This window comes from Sabethes cyaneus, chromosome 3 (assembly GCF_943734655.1).
Source record: "Sabethes cyaneus chromosome 3, idSabCyanKW18_F2, whole genome shotgun sequence".
NCBI lineage: Eukaryota > Metazoa > Arthropoda > Insecta > Diptera > Culicidae > Sabethes > Sabethes cyaneus.
The window spans coordinates 83332107-83351650 of record NC_071355.1 but is presented as its reverse complement, the minus strand read 5'-3'; the positions used below and the strand labels follow the sequence as shown (position 1 = coordinate 83351650).

Sequence of the window (19544 nt, the reverse complement as noted above, 5' to 3'; positions counted from 1 at the left end):
ATGAAACCCGCCTGGTATTTCTCTACAAAACTTTGTACTATCGGTGACAGCCGGAGTAACAAGATCATATGAAAATTTTTTGGAAGGCACCCCCTAGGCCCCCTCCAGGGAAATTTCCTAGCTACGCCAATGGTCACTGGTAGTCGACGCACCCCTGCACAAGCTATCACAGCATGTTTATGAGTTCATTGCGTAAACCGACGACGTAGTACTTATTATCAGAGCTCAATTTGACGCAGTGCTGTCTAGTCGTATCTCGTATGCAATGAGCTCTAAATACCAGTATTTCGTGGTGTTTACGATACAGGTTTAATACAAATCCCACCAAAACAGTCGTGATACCATTTACTAAGCGGAGGAGACATACTCTGAATCTCCCTACACTGAGTAGCGTCAGACTACTCCTCAGCAATGAAGTTAAATATCTGGGTGTTTTCTGGGATCATGAACTGAACTGGACTGCTCGCCTAGACTATGCTGTCCAAAAGGCAACTACAGAGATACCTCGATATAAAAAAAATTCTAATTTTAAAGAGTTGTCTTATATGGAAGTTGTCTTATATCGAAACATGTTTTTTTCAAAAAAAATTTACGTGTTTACGTTTTTTGAACTATTTATTATTGTTTGAGCTATTAGTAAGTCGCCTTAAATGCTACTTAAATGCTATTTCGGCAAAGTATACAGCTACTTTACTGCTAACCTTCTTATAGTGCAGACAATACTAATTTACAGCTAATTACCGACACGAAGAATTTGAATAGAATTTTGGATGCCAATTTACAACACCTTTAGTCAAAAAGCTAATATACAACAACGTGCAGTATAAAATGCCAGTTATGCTGATTTGCTGCTTATGTTCATACTTATTGGTTACCTGGGATGGGTAGTTTAATATACAAATTTGCATTTTTTCCTCACAGTAAAGTAAGAAACAACTCCCTTCATTGCTTAGCCAGAAAGCGGATAGCAATATTCGCCATGGTTGTACAACATTTCGCCGAATACCATTTCGCGAAAAATCTTAAGCGGAATGTACCATTTCATGGAAAACTTTTTCGTGGAAAACACCATTGCGCAGGGGTGATCCTCTCCTTACTCGCTGTCGCTCGTTCGGACACAACTGAACTTTTATAGAGGACTTGAACTTATGGACTTGAATTTCTCGAGTTCGATTAGTTTTTGAGTTACGTAAAAAATTTTGTTTTATTTGTATGAGAGTCCTTATCCCCCTAACACAGGGGTGAGAGGTCTCTAACCATCATAAAATAAATTCAAGACTCCAAAATCCCTCACATGCCCAATTTGCTTCCATTTGCTTGATTAGTTCTCGGGTTATGAGGAAATTTGTATTTCATTTGTATGGAAGCCTCCCCTCATTATGGGGACAGATAAAGATAAAGATAAAGATAAAGATAAAGATAAAGATAAAGATAAAGATAAAGATAAAGATAAAGATAAAGATAAAGATAAAGATAAAGATAAAGATAAAGATAAAGATAAAGATAAAGATAAAGATAAAGATAAAGATAAAGATAAAGATAAAGATAAAGATAAAGATAAAGATAAAGATAAAGATAAAGATAAAGATAAAGATAAAGATAAAGATAAAGATAAAGATAAAGATAAAGATAAAGATAAAGATAAAGATAAAGATAAAGATAAAGATAAAGATAAAGATAAAGATAAAGATAAAGATAAAGATAAAGATAAAGATAAAGATAAAGATAAAGATAAAGATAAAGATAAAGATAAAGATAAAGATAAAGATAAAGATAAAGATAAAGATAAAGATAAAGATAAAGATAAAGATAAAGATAAAGATAAAGATAAAGATAAAGATAAAGATAAAGATAAAGATAAAGATAAAGGTAAAGATAAAGATAAAGATAAAGATAAAGATAAAGATAAAGATAAAGATAAAGATAAAGATAAAGATAAAGATAAAGATAAAGATAAAGATAAAGATAAAGATAAAGATAAAGATAAAGATAAAGATAAAGATAAAGATAAAGATAAAGATAAAGATAAAGATAAAGATAAAGATAAAGATAAAGATAAAGATAAAGATAAAGATAAAGATAAAGATAAAGATAAAGATAAAGATAAAGATAAAGATAAAGATAAAGATAAAGATAAAGATAAAGATAAAGATAAAGATAAAGATAAAGATAAAGATAAAGATAAAGATAAAGATAAAGATAAAGATAAAGATAAAGATAAAGATAAAGATAAAGATAAAGATAAAGATAAAGATAAAGATAAAGATAAAGATAAAGATAAAGATAAAGATAAAGATAAAGATAAAGCTAAAGATAAAGATAAAGATAAAGATAAAGATAAAGATGATAAAGATAGAGATAGAGATAGAGATAGAGATAGAGATAAAGATAAAGATAGAGATAGAGATAGAGATAGAGATAGAGATAGAGATAGAGATAGAGATAGAGATAGAGATAGAGATAGAGATAGAGATAGAGATAGAGATAGAGATAGAGATAGAGATAGAGATAGAGATAGAGATAAAGATAAAGATAAAGGTGAAAATAAAGATAAAGATAGAGATAAAGATAAAGATAAAGGTGAAAATAAAGATAAAACCCGATTTAATCCACCTAGTGGTGAAAGGAACCTTTGTTATACGGTCTTACTTGCTATTTGAGATAGAAATCGACACGGCTTCGGAACATAATTCATCTATTGGTTATCGTTACGCAGTGCGTTGGTTTACATAAAATTTTTGAAAATTGAATAAGTTTACAAAATTTGATCAAAATAAGAACACTTAAATTTTGATAGATCCTTTTTTCATGAAATTGCTGAGTAAGGATAAGTAAGTTATTATTAATCTGTTGTTATTAATCTGAGTAAGTGCAAATAAAAGTAAGTTGTAAGAGGAAATCTTATTCTTTAACATACACATTGTTTAGTAAAGGTCTAGTTTATAGGTTTTTGAACTATGCATAGTTTCCTGTAATGCTATTCCACAGAGAACAGACATCCATTCACGAACAAATTTTTTGGGAATTGTTGGATAAAATTTCAAATTAAAATCACCTAATATGCTAGCGTCACCACCACTATAGTTTCCCAACTAAATGATTCTTTTGATTTGCACACTGACAACCTTTGGCTCCTCTGGCGCTAGTTTATATGGACTATACGCGTTATGCTAGCGCCAGAAGCTAGCTGTTGTGAGTTTAGTGTAGAATTTTATGCGCCTTCAGCGACATCATCACTATAGTTTCCCAACTAATTTGACATAAGTTTTATCCAAGTGGGGACCTTTTGCTTGGATGTCTGTTCTCTGTGGCTATTCTATTTGAATCACATCAGTAGAGTTTTCTTGTATAATTGTAATCAATTTTTATTAACCTTCGGTTACTCACGCTGTTGTATTTGATACAACACGTGTAGGTTTTCCAACGCCATATTGTTATAAAGTTACAAAACGATGTTTAACTAACGTATATTCTTCAACAAACTTATTGTGCGCAAAATGTCATAATTATTCAATGCATTAATAATTTAAACTGTTGGGAAAATGTATGCAGCAAAACTATCAGCAAATGTAAAATGTTTAAAATGTATCCGTCTGCTGGTAGTCGAGTAATTCGGAGTCAAAATTGGGGCATTCTTTATAATCAAAGTTCTACAGTTCCTAAACAAGCAAACATACAGGTATACTAGTTTTAGCAAAGTTGTGTATTTTTATTATTTGTACAATTTTGTAGTACATATAAAAGTTATACAACAATTACAAAAAGAGCAAAAATAGAAAAACTGATTTTACAAATTCACATACAATAAATAAAATTTTTCTATCTTCGCTGCAGAGATAGAAGGTTACAGTCTTCAACAAAATTTCTTGTAATAATATGTTCTATAACTTTGCAGAACACATCAATGTGTTATATTGACACTGAAGAAAAATAAATTTTTTATTTCACTTTTAGGGGGATTAATCAAAATTTAAATTCTACCAGACGATAGAGCTTTCAATTTCAAGAAACTCTTACAATGGTTTAATAAACTTAAAACCAAGTTTTCCCAGTCAAAACTCCCTTGCACACGTTTTCTTTGGTTTGGGACTATTTTGCGCGCGAGTAACTGTATTACAAAAGTTGGCGCGAGTGTTCGAGGGTTAATATCTTTTGACCGGTAAAACCAATTCTTATGAAATTTTGCATATATATTCGTAATGTGAAAACCTCTCGTTTGATATTAAAATAATTGAAATTAGGTAAATTTTCTTCGTTAAAATCATTCTAAATTATTGTTAATTTTGGTGTGGTGTATACGGTTGCTCATAACTTTCAAATTAAACGTCCAATCAAAAAATCATTCAATAGTGATCTATTAGGATATATTACCTTTCAAATGAGACTAATAGCGCATAAATCGGTTTGGCCATCTCTAAGAAACAGGCGATAATTATTACCTTGTCAAAACAGGTTTTTTAAGGCTAACTTCTAAACTACTTGTTTGTTTTCAATAAAAAAATCCTGAACAATTTTGATTTAATAAGGGCTTTCATTTGATACTAAGATCGTTGGAATCGGTCATGTAGTTCCGGAGAAACCCGTGTCACGTATTTTTCACATTTTTGCTTATAACTTTTAAACGAAACTTCGTATCACGAAACAACTCAATAGTGATCTACTAGACAATAATACCTTTCAAACAAAAGTAATAGCGAACGATTCGGTTCAGCCATCTCTGAGAAACAGGCGATAGAAAAAATCATTACATACACACACACACACACACACACACAGACATTGCTCAAATCGTCGAACCCTATCGATTGGTATATGTGACTTGGCCCTCCGGGCCTCGGATCAATTTCGTGTTTTTCGACCAATTTTTAAACCTTTGTTATAGTATAACAAAGGTAAAAATGGTAAAAACTTTTACCAGATAATATTTTTCTGGATTGCTGGAAAAATTTGCTAATATTTTTATAAAGAAAATTATTCTAATTTGATTTGATTCAAGAGTTCTTAAATAAGCAAGCCCGAGAAAATCTTAAAATTTCGCTTGGAGTTTTCTGGAACAATAGAAACTCTTTAATATTTTTCAAATATCAATATCGTTTGCATGACCGACGCTGTACAAATATTTTAGAAATTTCAAAACCCTGCGGCCCAAAACCCTGTCTTTATTTTTTACAGTCGTATTTTTTAGAGGAATTATCAGTTGATATAGGGTACGCGTGGGTATTTCCAGCCCATTAAGCGGTAGCCTGAACAATATTCAGGAACTACGCTGAAACTATATTTATTCGAGACAAGATTTTTATACCAGTTGATAGAATAATATTTGCTGAATATCGGCGTGAATTCTGGTTTTAATAAAACGCTACTGAATTTGAGTTATAGTCGCGAGAAATGATGAAGTCGCTGCGGCTAAATTGAGCCCATTTTCTATAGTGGTGTCTGTGTTTTTTAAATCCAACAGGCCGAAATAGCTAGCACAGCGATTGAATGCTTTTCAAAAACAGATCAAAAGAGACAAGAAAAGAGAGACCGATCGATAACTTCTCGCTATTGTCTACATTCCGGGCTCATTGAAGATAATTAGTTTTGCAGTGACAACAGCTTGCTGCTGGCGCTAGTGTATCACTGAACCGTTCATATACACTAGCGCCAGTTGTCACTCAAATACCAGATATGTCAGCACATATATTGGTAGTAGTGTAAATAACGCACCATAGGCTGGAATTAAAAACAATATGCTGCTAATGGCTAGTGAATGAAAATTGATTTATATTTTCATGTCAGAGGGGAATTTTTGTGTTCTTCCGTGATAAAAAGAAGTAGAATTGTTCTGTGATAGCATATTCCCAGCTGTTTAGTTTCTACAATAAGTAAACGTGATCACAATAGTGTGTTTTCCAAACCATCATCAAGAGCGGATACCCGTAAGCGATTGCTGCTAGTTTTTTCAGCCTGGTTATGTACTTGTGGAAAAACAGTGGTTTTGATATTTATTCAATAAAATTAAGCAAACTACTTACATTTTTATGAAAATAGTTATAACACATTAAAGCCTATGAGTGCTACATTCGTTTCAGTATTGTTATATAGCGGCAAAGTTTTTATTTGGGAAAGTGTAGCCATAAAAGGTAATGTATGCCGAAATTAGTAGCGTGATGGGAATATTCTCCTACTAAAAGCTTCGTTAGCGTTTAATGGGTTAAATTAAGACTTGGTTTACTCGGTTCTTATGTTCGGGACCTGTAATCGGTCGAAACCGGAACGTTATGCGTACGCGCTTTCCACTGAAAAATTATTCATTACCAGCTAAATGAACGGAACCTGAACCCATTGGCGACTACAACCGATAATTTGCATTAATCATTTCATCGCATAGTGTTGAATATTTGAGGCGTTCTGAGCGTGGAGCAGGTATAGGTACTACGATACGTTATTGGCCATTATTATCAATAGTGCTACGAACAATGTGGAAGAAAATGTTATATAACGCTACTAGCAGCGCACCAAGCTGGATTGATTTATTCTATCGGCTTCCGTTTGGCATCCTAAGTGGATAATCATCTGTGGTACATTTGTACCATAACCGTACATAACCTTCAAATAACGATTACCTACCGGTGCTGCAAATTATTGCAAAATGATTTGAAAGGAATAATATTATAGTTTCGAAAATATATAGCTGAAATAAATCATTATACACAAACAAGTGTAGATTTGTGGTTTCACTACGAATGTGACGTAAATTCTAATTGGCAATAAGCCAGCGTAACTATCTGATGTAACATTTCATTCGGAACAAAAGCTTTCACGACTTGCGTCAGTAAGGGAAGTAACAATTGGTCGTAAACAGGTTATTTTCTCTTCTCACGAATTGTGAATATTTCCATACCAATGCTAAGGTAATTTGTATTGCTGCTAAATAGATCAAAGGTTGGTGTAACTGCCAATCACATTCTAATCGGGTTGCAAACTAGTTTCGTTTCGATCAGATGTGTGCTCTGAGTTGATTTACCAGCCAAGTTTGTTTCTAGATCGCACATAGATCCAGTGACTTTCAAAGGTGTTACAAGTTTCATTGCCGTGTTCGTAATGTTGGTTCTTGTGCTCATCCCGTTGTTGCTGGCATTAGCAATAATGAAATTTGTTAAATATAAGCAAAGTTTGATATTTGCTAAAAACATACCATTCGTTGAGCCCTGCTACCCGATTGTTGGCAATGGAATGTTGTTTCTTGGTAAAAGTGAGGAGGAACAATTTACCAATATGGCTAAAGCTCTAAGTCATCCTGCAACACTTTTCATAATGTGGTTTGGGCCAGTTCCGGTGGTTTCCACCAGCGATCCGAATATGATTCAGAAAATATGCACTCAACCGGAATTTTTGCATAAGCCATACATGTACGATTTTTTTAAATTGGATTATGGACTTTTTTCAGCAAAATGTAAATATCCAGGTAGAGGCGGATAAGTCATGTGGATTAAAGTACTACCGTTCCGTTCCAGATCATATATGGAAAAACCAGCGAAAGGCATTGAATCCAACGTTTAACAAAAAAATTTTGGATAGCTATATTCCAGACTTCGACAGGTGTGCCCAAAACTTAGTTCGAAAACTGTCGGTCTTCGCAGACAAGGAACCTGTGCAAATGACATTCTTCATGTTACGGTGCACACTGGAAATGGTTTGTGCCACTACCCTTGGGGTGGATGTTAATCAAAATCCGAGCGTGGACAAACTTATAGGCTTAATTATGACGTGAGTTTCAAAATCTTAAGAATAATCTGAATTAACTATTTGCATTTTACTACAGTCAGTTAAGTTTATTTGAATTGTTCTGGAACGCATGAGTTGAAAACGCCGTGGTTATCGTAACCTATTTATTCTTTAATTGAAGTCAAATATTTATCAAACCATTGAAAGCTATGCTCTGTAATTTATTCGAAAACAACGCCTCGCTGCAATGATAAAACGATAAAATTTAAATTTAGATATCTTCAAAACTGCTTTATGGGGGCTCCATAGCCGCATGGCTACAGAGTCTGTATTGACGAGCAAATCGTTGTGAGTTTGAATCTGAAGTAGGGTCAATACTATTCGAAGTCAAGTGACTCAATCATGGGGTAATTCTAATAATTGGGGGGTTTCAATTGCCCTGCCTTCAAGCCGAATTCTAACCTACCTCGTTAGAGCCTCTTGACAGTACAAAAAGGGTCACTCTTATAGTTACAAGGGTTATGATTATAAGGGAATCTCAGAACTCGCCAGGAACAGCTGTAACAGGAGATAGTACCCTTTGAAGGAAGGGTAAGCCCACTACAATACATACAACCCTACTAGCACAGTTGTTACAAACCAGTTGTGGCAACCGATTCATTACTGATTTCAGTCATAAATAAGTTTATGCAACTATAAGTGCGAAAAGTGTGCTGCAAGCTGCTTCAAATGAACTTTGTATTGCCAATAAAAAAAATAATAATAAACTCTCGGACCGGTCAGGAAAAATGATTTCATTTTTATTTTAGCAAATTTGACAACTGATAAGTCGTATAAAATTTCTATCGTACGTAAATGATCAGTCAGGCAGAGGATGACCACATTTGTTGAAATCTTCCAATGTTGAAATGAAATAATTGTAACTTTTTGTTATACCAACAGTTTGGTTCATTTGTGTTCGAGGAGAATCGTTCGCATCCATTATCACTCGGAAATGGTTTATCGATTATTTTCGAAGGAATACAGAGAGGATAGCAGGCTCAGAAAGGAAGCCTACCAAATAGGAAATGAGGTCAATTATTTAATGCAACCTTTGCGTTAATAGTGAATAATGTTCCTCTTTATTGCTTTCCTTCCATTTCTCCAGGTTCTGCAAGAAGCCATCAATCGAAAAACTGCTCGACAAGCACGAGAATCTGCCGCTGGAGGCAGTGCCAAAGACGAGGACGGCTACCGCAAATCACATAACTTCGTTGACCAGCTGCTGGAAGAGCTTGACGGAAGCAAACTGGAAACCATCGAAATTCTTCACAATGTGTACACGATTATAGTGGCGGTATGATTGAAAGCTCTAAACGGATAGCTATTCAATTCCATTCAATTTTACAATTTTTCTAGGGTAGCGATACGTCTGGAACGGAGTTGGGTATAATATCGTTGATGCTTGCGATACACTCGGAGATGCAGGAAAAAATCTACGAAGAAATTATGTCGGTCTTTCCTGCAGGAACCGATATGGATCTCAATCCGGAAACGCTGCGCCAGTTAGTGTACACGGAAATGTTTGTGAAAGAGTGTCTCCGACATTTCCCGGTCGCTCCACACATTTTCCGAACACCAATGAAGGATGTCGAACTGGATGGTAAGCACATACCGAAGGGCACCATGCTGTGCATTAGCATGTACAACGCCCACCGAAGAAAGGATATTTGGGGTCCGAATGCCGACAAGTTTGATCCGGAAAATTTTTCTGCGGAACGAAGCGAAGGAAGACATCCGTTCGCGTTCATGCCATTCAGTGCCGGTGCCCGTAATTGCCTTGGTAAGCTCCCGGTTTTGTTGAAGTGCAACACCAATTGTACTAATTTTTTGTTCTACCCTAGGATATCGGTACGCTATGATTAGTTTGAAAGTTATAGTGCTTCATATGGTGAGAAATTTTAAGCTGAAAACACATTTAAGATACGAGGATGTCCTTTTCAAATTTGATTGTCTTCTCAAACTTTCGAACGAACCGGCAATCAATCTAGAACGAAGAACCACCATTGAGAATAATTCTTGAAACATGTTAGTACGCAGTAAATATAATCTGAAATCGTCAACATACAGTATTTGTTGTAGTGATATAATGAGTGTGCTTGAAATAAAATCAAATCCATTCATTCTAGTAACTGTGGATGTTTAGAAATTGAGCAAGCTGTAATAGTGAACATATTGTGCAGCACTATTTGTTGCCTGTTAATCTACATCAGTGATGGGCAAACTGCGGCCCGCGGACTGGTTTGAGGGATGGAAAACTTATGAATAATTTTGTTGGTGACACAGAGGTCACTCAGATCAGTCGTAATACCTCGTGCATATTATAGATCTGATTGCTTTCCAGTTAAAATCTTGTGGCGATTCCTAAAAATCGACTTTTGCTGCCGCCTATCGCCAGAGGTCATTGCGGCCCGCGTACTCATGGGGCGATCTCCCAAGTAACAATTCTAAAGTCACTTGGTTTTACTTGAATTTTATAAAGGTTTTATTGCGGTATTAATCATTACCTCTGGATTTATTGTGGTATTGCGCAATACCAAGAGGATACAAGTCCAAACACACTTATAGCTAGCTAGAAAACCATAATAAAACTGCTAATAAAGCAAATTTATTGAGGTTGCTTATATTACCACGTTAAAACTTGTTGGCTGCATCACGTCTCTTATATACTTACCATAAGTGTGGCGTGGCAATACAAAATGGCGCACCAATCAAAATTGATCTTATCGCGGTTACTTGTCAAACCGCAATAAATCTGTTAGTTTTATAAAGTTATTAAAACGGTAACACCCTAACTAAACAGTTTTTTTGCAGCTATTATGAAGAATACCAAAGTTCAACACCAAAATCATTTTTTTATGCGAAGCCATATTGCCATATTGTAGTATTTTGTTTTAGCTCGCAAACAAAAATTCATCAAAGCAAAGTATTTTGCAGAAAGAAGGTTATTATCAATCGGGTTTCCTGTCAGAGGAAGCAACTAAAACGATTTTGCTAGAAATTGAGATTGACTAACTGAATATTTTCAATTTGTTAAAACAACCAGTTTTCGAAAATTGCAAAATTTCAGTGGCGTGCTGATTTTATCGACCTATCATATCAAAATGCACGATGAAATTAAATACGTACATAGTGCAAACCAATGAAATTGCTTAAAAATTAATAAATATTCTATGGGATATTTTATTCTGGTCGCTATAAACCAAATCGTTCAGAATGATCTGTCAGTAAAACGAAAACTTTTCTGCTCACGGATATATTTTCAAGTTGACAAAGCTAGCGAACTTATCAGGCGTTTGCTAGAAAAGCGAAAAGCAAAAAACGAAAAGCTTTTTTAAATTATGGCGATGGCTGTCAAGCAGCGAAAGCTTAATCGGTTTTATTGCTGCTTTTAGCAGAGCGTGATACGACTACTTGAGTTTATAACCTGATTCTTATAGCGGTTATGAAAACATTCTGAGGAGTGGGCCACTTGGTCAGGAAGCAGTTTTATATCGGTCATCAGAAAGTTCTGGTGGAGCTCATAGTTTTATTAGCGGTTTTATGAAATTGGTCATGAAAACCGCTATATGAACGTAATAAAACTTGGAATTGTTACTTGGGCTGATTTAGCCCGCACCACGCCTATGTCTGGGCACCACTGATCTACATGGACATTTGCATTATAAAATCCGCTTTCCCTAATTTACTTGCTGAGAAGTGGTAAAAGTGCTAATTAATACATAACCGCACAGTAAGCTGAACAACCACGAATTACAGTTTTCGGAAGCATATTCGAAAAATTGCCAAAACTTTAAGCAAAAAATAACACAAGTAGATCAAGATGCACTTTGAATGGAAACTTAAATAAAAATTAAATTCCTCTGTGGAGCCAGGAGCTTCGAAACGTGAAGACGGATGGATGCCGTCAATGAGGTTTCAATGCCAGTAGGCAATGCAGAGGAAAAGAGGGCTTGAAAAAACAATATCTTAATATCTACCGTTCGTTTTAATATCTACCTACTGCACATGAAAAAAAAAATTAATCATTAGAAGCACCTATGGAGCCTCAAAGGACGCTACTCTATTATACGAAGGACTGCTGGTGAGATTATACTATTTTTACCCAAATATATCATATTTCATCTTCATCTTAATTATTAATAATATTATTATTGATAATATAAATGTGGAAGGCTGGATGATGGAGTAGTTTGCCACCCTTCAAAATAAACAAGTCATCACGTGGGTTAAAGTTGGTACAGCGAAATTGATTATTACATACTACTACTACTACTACTACTACTACTACTACTACTACTACTACTACTACTACTACTACTACTACTACTACTACTACTACTACTACTACTACTACTACTACTACTACTACTACTACTACTACTACTACTACTACTACTACTACTACTACTACTACTACTACTACTACTACTACTACTACTACTACTACTACTACTACTACTACTACTACTACTACTACTACTACTACTACTACTACTACTACTACTACTACTACTACTACTACTACTACTACTACTACTACTACTACTACTACTACTACTACTACTACTACTACTACTACTACTACTACTACTACTACTACTACTACTACTACTACTACTACTACTACTACTACTACTACTACTACTACTACTACTACTACTACTACTACTACTACTACTACTACTACTACTACTACTACTACTACTACTACTACTACTACTACTACTACTACTACTACTACTACTACTACTACTACTACTACTACTACTACTACTACTACTACTACTACTACTACTACTACTACTACTACTACTACTACTACTACTACTACTACTACTACTACTACTACTACTACTACTACTACTACTACTACTACTACTACTACTACTACTACTACTACTACTACTACTACTACTACTACTACTACTACTACTACTACTACTACTACTACTACTACTACTACTACTACTACTACTACTACTACTACTACTACTACTACTACTACTACTACTACTACTACTACTACTACTACTACTACTACTACTACTACTACTACTACTACTACTACTACTACTACTACTACTACTACTACTACTACTACTACTACTACTACTACTACTACTACTACTACTACTACTACTACTACTACTACTACTACTACTACTACTACTACTACTACTACTACTACTACTACTACTACTACTACTACTACTACTACTACTACTACTACTACTACTACTACTACTACTACTACTACTACTACTACTACTACTACTACTACTACTACTACTACTACTACTACTACTACTACTACTACTACTACTACTACTACTACTACTACTACTACTACTACTACTACTACTACTACTACTACTACTACTACTACTACTACTACTACTACTACTACTACTACTACTACTACTACTACTACTACTACTACTACTACTACTACTACTACTACTACTACTACTACTACTACTACTACTACTACTACTACTACTACTACTACTACTACTACTACTACTACTACTACTACTACTACTACTACTACTACTACTACTACTACTACTACTACTACTACTACTACTACTACTACTACTACTACTACTACTACTACTACTACTACTACTACTACTACTACTACTACTACTACTACTACTACTACTACTACTACTACTACTACTACTACTACTACTACTACTACTACTACTACTACTACTACTACTACTACTACTACTACTACTACTACTACTACTACTACTACTACTACTACTACTACTACTACTACTACTACTACTACTACTACTACTACTACTACTACTACTACTACTACTACTACTACTACTACTACTACTACTACTACTACTACTACTACTACTACTACTACTACTACTACTACTACTACTACTACTACTACTACTACTACTACTACTACTACTACTACTACTACTACTACTACTACTACTACTACTACTACTACTACTACTACTACTACTGTAGGAGAAACTACCAGAGGAGTGAACGGAAGATAAGACCCCATCTACAAAAATTAGGAGGGTCTGTGCCTAGAGCCACGAACGAGAGGCTCACAGGCTCAGCATTTTGCAAATGCTTGTCTCGCAAATTTTTCATTTACTATATTGTAATAAATGCACTATAATATTCTTATAAATTTGATACAAGAAGCCAAGTTAAAATAACATCAATTAAAGCAACACATTAAACGTCCAAACCTCATTTTCGGATCAGACAGTCGCTGATTCTTCCTCAGTCTGAAAATTGCTGCATCACGTCACGTTTTGAATAAATTCTTTCCGTATATGGATACAATCGGGCGAAAGGAAGGGTTGGTCATTCACTTTTTGAAGCTTTGTACTTTCAGGACATCAAATTGGACCAGATTTATCGCGATCCGAAGAATTCTCGCTGGGATGAGGAGACTTATCACTTTTTCTGGAGCACTTCACTAACACAGACATCAAATCGGTCTAGGTTTATAGCGGTCCTAAGAAGTTTTGTTAGGACGAGAGGACTTTATCACTCTTTCTGGCGCACTTCCCAAGCACAGATATCAAGTTAAAACAAGTCGGTATGTCATAATAAATCTTCGACCAGTGGGGCGAAGGGGCTTTGTCGTTGTTTTTCATAAAAATTAAGGAAAAATGTAACGAGAACCATAAAATGCAAGCGTAAAAACTGGAATGAGTGTGAATTTAAGTTAGGTTGTATACAACCATACTGCTTGTATTATGGAAACATCATTATCGCTACGGCAAATAAGCACAACTTATTCCGACCAATCACAGAGCGTGGATTTTTAGTTAGACAATGCCTACCATTTTTCATTTATTTGAAAGTTTATCGGGGAAATATAATCTGCTGCATTGTGATGGATTCTTAGAAAAATTTCCAATCGATTGACGATTGACCAATATCTCTAGAATCTATTGAGGGATGACTGACCACTTTTCGTTTTTCTAGAGTGCACCCCAATACAGAAATCAAAGACGTAGTGCTACGTCAACAGGGCGATTAGCTCGGTTGCTGTAATTACTTCGGCATTCCGCTGATCACCGCCGCCTGCCAGGTACTCCACCAGCCAGCCCGTGCCATTACGGATCAAATTTTCACACTTCGCCAAATCTTCCAGCAATATCGCAAGTACAACGTGCTCATGCAGCATATTTTCGTGGATTTCAGGGCAGCATACGATACAGTCGAGCGCGAACAGCTATGCATGTGGACGGTTTTCCGGACAAACTGACGCGGTTAAATAAAGATATGCTGGAGAGAGTGATGCACTACGTGCGCGTTTCGAGAGCACTCTCGAATAGATCAATCTCTTGCACTTGCATTGCAGTTCGCTTGGAGCTTCAAGTCTATAACAATTCATTCATTCAACAAAATTCATTATTTGAGGAGATTCGGTTTATATTAAAATTTTGTCAATTATTTCCTTAGAGTGAAATATTTCAATAGCAAGCTGACAAGAAAGACTTAAAAAATTTTAATGGCTTCTCCGCCGGTCCGCATTATACATTGGCACGTCACCAAATTATTTCTACCCAATACAATAGCGGAATGACGCTGTGGTTGGCCCATCTTTTGGCATTCACCCTTAATTCCCGTATCAAAAGGAATTTCGGAAATCTAGATAAGTCGTTGTAAAGGTCTAAGAATAAAGCAAGTATATTTCTGAAAATTCTCGATCTTGTTGCTTGAAAAATGATAAAGAAGAGCAAAATGTAGTCAGAGTCGGGCCATGTTGTACAAGTTGGGCCTCCACGGAAAGTCGATGAAATGTATATTAAAATGCTATATAGAGACATGAAAGGAATGAATTCCCCAAAAAATTGGCCAGTGTAAGTACAAATATTTTATTTTTAATAACATTTTTGCGAAATTTTGAAGATCTTGAAAAAACATATTACTGCGATCACCATTTCCTAAGCGTATTACTGTAACTGACGTTCTCAAGCAAATATTACACTTTTGCACTAAAAATTATGGTGGCACAACCTTGGCTTCCCACGTGGCCCGGCCAATAATCATCGATTTTTATCTTGCACTTTCATTCAAATATTTTACCAACTCTTCCAGCTGTCAGTCTACTCGTCGCTTTTCAAGTTGAATCCGGTGCTCAAACGCCAATTTAAGCGTTAGATCAAACCTAAAACGCAGATCCGTTTGCTTTATGTCGGTACGAAGACTAAAATTGCGCACCAAATAAACAAGCATCACTTTTATGTTCATCAGCGCATATCGCCAACCTGAAAAGTAAGATCAATCATGGTTTGTATTACCAGTGTCCATCTTAACTGTTACCTATGCAATTACGAGGACCTCCGCTGAACGGCAGATAAGCATACTGATCACGGAGTTTTATCCGATCGGGATGGAAATTCTCCGGATCAAAGTTAGTTGCATTTGGACCCCAGATATCCTTTCGCCGGTGCAGCGTGTAGAGCGACATTATAATAATACTATTTTTCGGAATCACTTGATTGTCGATTGAAACATTTTTGATGGCTTTCCTCGCAATTACCGGAATAGCCGGACAATGTCGTAATGTTTCTTTGACGAACATATCCATATATTCCAATTGCTTTAGATTTTCGGGGGTAATTGGTGTATCTTCACTTGGCAAAAAGTGTTGAATTTCGGCGTGAATTCTGTCCTGAATGTGAGGGTACATGGCTAAGAAAAGACAAGCATAAGCTACTGATAGTGCTGATGTATCATTGCCCTTGAGATGTGAATTATGCACTTATTACTGGGAATGGCATGGTGAATACCGAAAATAGTTACCGCAAGTATGATTGTGTATGCGTTGTGATAGATTTCCTTGCTGGTAAACTTTCTGCTGCTAAACGAATCTTCCAACAGTTGTTCAATAAATATTTTGGGTATTTTGGGTTGGATCTCTAGGTACATGTTGTTAGTCATATTTTTGTTCAAATTTGTGCTGCCGGAAATGAATCGCCTTTTTTCGATGATCAACTAAAATTAATGGAATGGAAAAACTGAAACTATGGGCCCCTAACGATTCGTACCTGGTCAGCTGTCTGCATGCAAACTGATCTAAGCATTCGCTCTTCCCAATAATTTCTGGTAAAACAATAGATCCAATCGAAATACAAATGCACATTTAACATTCTTTTTGAGACTAGATTAAATAGGCTGAAATATGATCAAAGTGGATACTTCATGTTACACAATATGCTAATTGGTTTTAAAACCCACCGTTGAATATAACCAAGCATCACTTCTTTGTTGTTGCTTTCTAATACATCCATTCCGATAGTTGTGCCGCACACCATCTCCAGCGTGCATTTAGAAGCGTAGTTCAAAATGTTAATTGTGGACCCATCATCCATTCCGATAGTTGTGCCGCACACCATCTCCAGCGTGCATTTAGAAGCGTAGTTCAAAATGTTAATTGTGGACCCATTTTCCAGTTGGTTTATATTCTGAATCATTTTCTTGCAGCAGGTTTCGAATATAGGAATAAAACTATTGAGAATCTTCAAGTTGAACGTAGAGTTTAAAAGTTTTCTCTGACTTCTCCATACGTGATCTATAAAAATAAGATCCTGCATAAATCATTTTTTGGGGTTTATCAAGCATAGTTTGATCCGTACGTTCAGCACTAAGTAATCCACTTTCCAGCCCAGTAAAACGATAAAAGAACGGCTTTTCCATACAGTCTGGATTAGAAAGTATTTGTCGAATGACTTCAGGATGGTTCGTACACAAAACGCTAAACGGTCCAAGCCAGATCCGGAACATCCGACTGCAGTTTCGGAACATTCCGACCACTGCACCGAACCGTCGAATTTCATTTTTGCCGTACAATGACCAATATTCTCCGCCGATGATAGCGACTATTGCAACGAACAAAATTATCACCAAAAGCAGAAGAAGCCACATTGCACCACCAAACTATTTCAACCACCGACACCGGACAACTAAATTTGTCGTAGGTCGTAACCAAGTTATTGCCTAATGTTGCGATTTGGTCCACAGTTGCTAATTAGAGCTTTAATTAAAACATACGCGGTGCACTATGGCACCAAATGGTGCGTTATTGCCAATACTATAACTCTTGTACTGTTTAAAAATAATTTAGCATAATTTTAGGTTTCTAAAAAATGCACTTAAGAACCTAGTTTAGATGCCAACTTTAGTACTAATTGTTAGTAAGATTTGAATTCGCGGTAATTTCGAGGCTTTTAAAGCATTGCAGCTTTTGAAATATTGCAGCCATGGATTACACATTCAGTTTAGAGCTTATTTCTCGTAACTGCAACCAGTATTGTGAACGGCGCTGCATTTAATCGTTTTCTTGTTGATTGATCATCCAACAAAAGCGCAAATATGCAAACGAAAACGAAGCGAAGAAGAATAAACTCTTACTCGCTTTGTTTTCGTTGGGACATATGCCATTTTGTAGTTTCATACTTCAATTTAAAGTGCTTTTTCGGTTTGCGCAAATTTCCTGAAGAAAAAGCAAAATGCAAATTGAAAAGACGGATCAATTCATCTTTGCAATAACCCTTTTTACGACGATGATTCTGAAACTGTTGATCAAACCAAGCAACTGCTAAATGAGTCCATTCTAACAGCGCTTAGTGAAATAATAATTCGTAAATAGTGTATTAACAAAAGAATTTTGTAAACAGCTTCAAAATGTTACCTAATGTTATCTAACGTGAAAAAGAAAAGGTGCTAGAAGTTTTGTATAACTAACAATGGAGGTGACTGGACTATACAGCCTCACGTAACGCATATTCACGCACCCTAAAAAAGACTCGATGTGATCATATTCAACACAAGACACAAAATTTTTGTGTGATCAACACGAAAATAACAGTAAACAGTTATGGAAAATTTTGAGATAGGGTTTTTTTCTAATTCGCGTCGTAATAAGTAAAGCTATTCTAATTTTCATCATTTGTTGGATGGATTTAATAAATACTCCAAAAGTTCTTATGCTGATTTGACTTAGGGTACGGGTGAGTATTTCCAGCCCATTAAGCGGTAGCCTGAACAATATTCAAGAACTACGTTGAAACTATATTTATTCGAGACAAGATTTTTATACCAGTTGATAGAATAATATTTACTGAATATCGGCGTGTATTTTGGTCTTAATAAAACGCTACTGAATTTGAGTTATAGTCGCGAAAAATGATGAAGTCGCTGCGGCTAAATTGAGCCCATTTTCTATAGTGGTGTCTGTGTTTTTTAAATCCGACAGGCCGAAATAGCTAGCACAGCGATTAAATGCTTTTCAAAAACAGACCAAAAGATACAAGAAAAGAGAGACCGAAAAATAACTCCTCGCTATTGCCTACATTCCGGGCTCATTGAAGATAATTAGTTTTGCATTGACAACAGCTTGCTGCTGGCGCTAGTGTATCACTGAATCGGTCATATACACTAGCGCCAGTTGTTACTCAAATACCAGATATGTCAGCACATATATTGGTAGTAGTGCAAGTAACGCACCATACGCTGGAATTAAAAACAAAATGCTGCTAACGGCTAGTGAATGAAAATTGATTTATATTTACATATCAGAGGGGAATTTTTGAGTTCTTCCGTGATAAAAAGAAGTAGAATTGCTCTGTGATAGCATATTCACAGCTGTTTAGTTTCTAGAATAAGTAAACGTGATCATAATTGTGTGTTTTCCAAACCAACATCAACAGCGGATACGCGTAAGCGATTGCTGCTGCTTTTTTCAGCCTGGTTACGTGCTAGTGGAAAAACAGTGGTTTTGATGTTTA

The 19544-nt window shown here is 35.6% G+C and overlaps 3 protein-coding genes across 3 annotated transcripts; 1 reads left to right on the top strand and 2 right to left on the bottom strand.

Annotated features, from left to right (window-relative positions):
* Positions 1–7260: 7260 nt before the first annotated feature.
* LOC128739801 (probable cytochrome P450 313a4) lies at positions 7261–9776 on the top strand. Its single transcript, XM_053835304.1, has 6 exons — positions 7261–7438; positions 7500–7752; positions 8653–8782; positions 8858–9046; positions 9109–9532; positions 9594–9776. Exons 1-6 carry the CDS (start codon positions 7261–7263, stop codon positions 9770–9772), a joined length of 1353 nt encoding a protein of 450 aa, XP_053691279.1. The 3' UTR covers positions 9773–9776.
* Positions 9777–12128: 2352 nt separating this feature from the next.
* LOC128742421 (uncharacterized protein DDB_G0271670-like) lies at positions 12129–13244 on the bottom strand (the record flags this gene model as incomplete). The annotated part of the gene is made up of 1 exon (XM_053838777.1): positions 12129–13244. A coding segment is annotated over one exon (1116 nt), but the record flags the coding sequence as incomplete, so codon positions are not given.
* Positions 13245–15855: 2611 nt separating this feature from the next.
* Positions 15856–17682, bottom strand: LOC128739800 (probable cytochrome P450 313a4). The gene is made up of 6 exons (XM_053835303.1): positions 17394–17682; positions 16996–17329; positions 16806–16932; positions 16561–16752; positions 16078–16498; positions 15856–16022 (listed from the first exon to the last, which is right to left on the bottom strand). The coding sequence occupies exons 1-6, from the start codon at positions 17680–17682 to the stop codon at positions 15856–15858; spliced, it is 1530 nt and encodes a 509-aa protein (XP_053691278.1).
* Between the last annotated feature and the right edge of the window lie 1862 nt (positions 17683–19544).

What these genes read in the sequence shown, in the direction of transcription:
- LOC128739801 (XM_053835304.1), top strand. Translation starts at nt 7,261, where the DNA reads ATGGCTAAAGCTCTAAGTCATCCTGCAACACTTTTCATAATGTGGTTT. An exon ending in CTTATAGGCTTAATTATGAC is followed by an intron (nt 7,753 to 8,652) that starts GTGAGTTTCAAA and finishes TTATACCAACAG; the next exon opens with TTTGGTTCATTTGTGTTCGA. An exon ending in TGTACACGATTATAGTGGCG is followed by an intron (nt 9,047 to 9,108) that starts GTATGATTGAAA and finishes CAATTTTTCTAG; the next exon opens with GGTAGCGATACGTCTGGAAC.
- LOC128739800 (XM_053835303.1), bottom strand. Translation starts at nt 17,682, where the DNA reads ATGTGGCTTCTTCTGCTTTTGGTGATAATTTTGTTCGTTGCAATAGTC. An exon ending in GCATGCAGACAGCTGACCAG is followed by an intron (nt 16,753 to 16,805) that starts GTACGAATCGTT and finishes CATTAATTTTAG; the next exon opens with TTGATCATCGAAAAAAGGCG. An exon ending in AGGTCCTCGTAATTGCATAG is followed by an intron (nt 16,023 to 16,077) that starts GTAACAGTTAAG and finishes CTTACTTTTCAG; the next exon opens with GTTGGCGATATGCGCTGATG.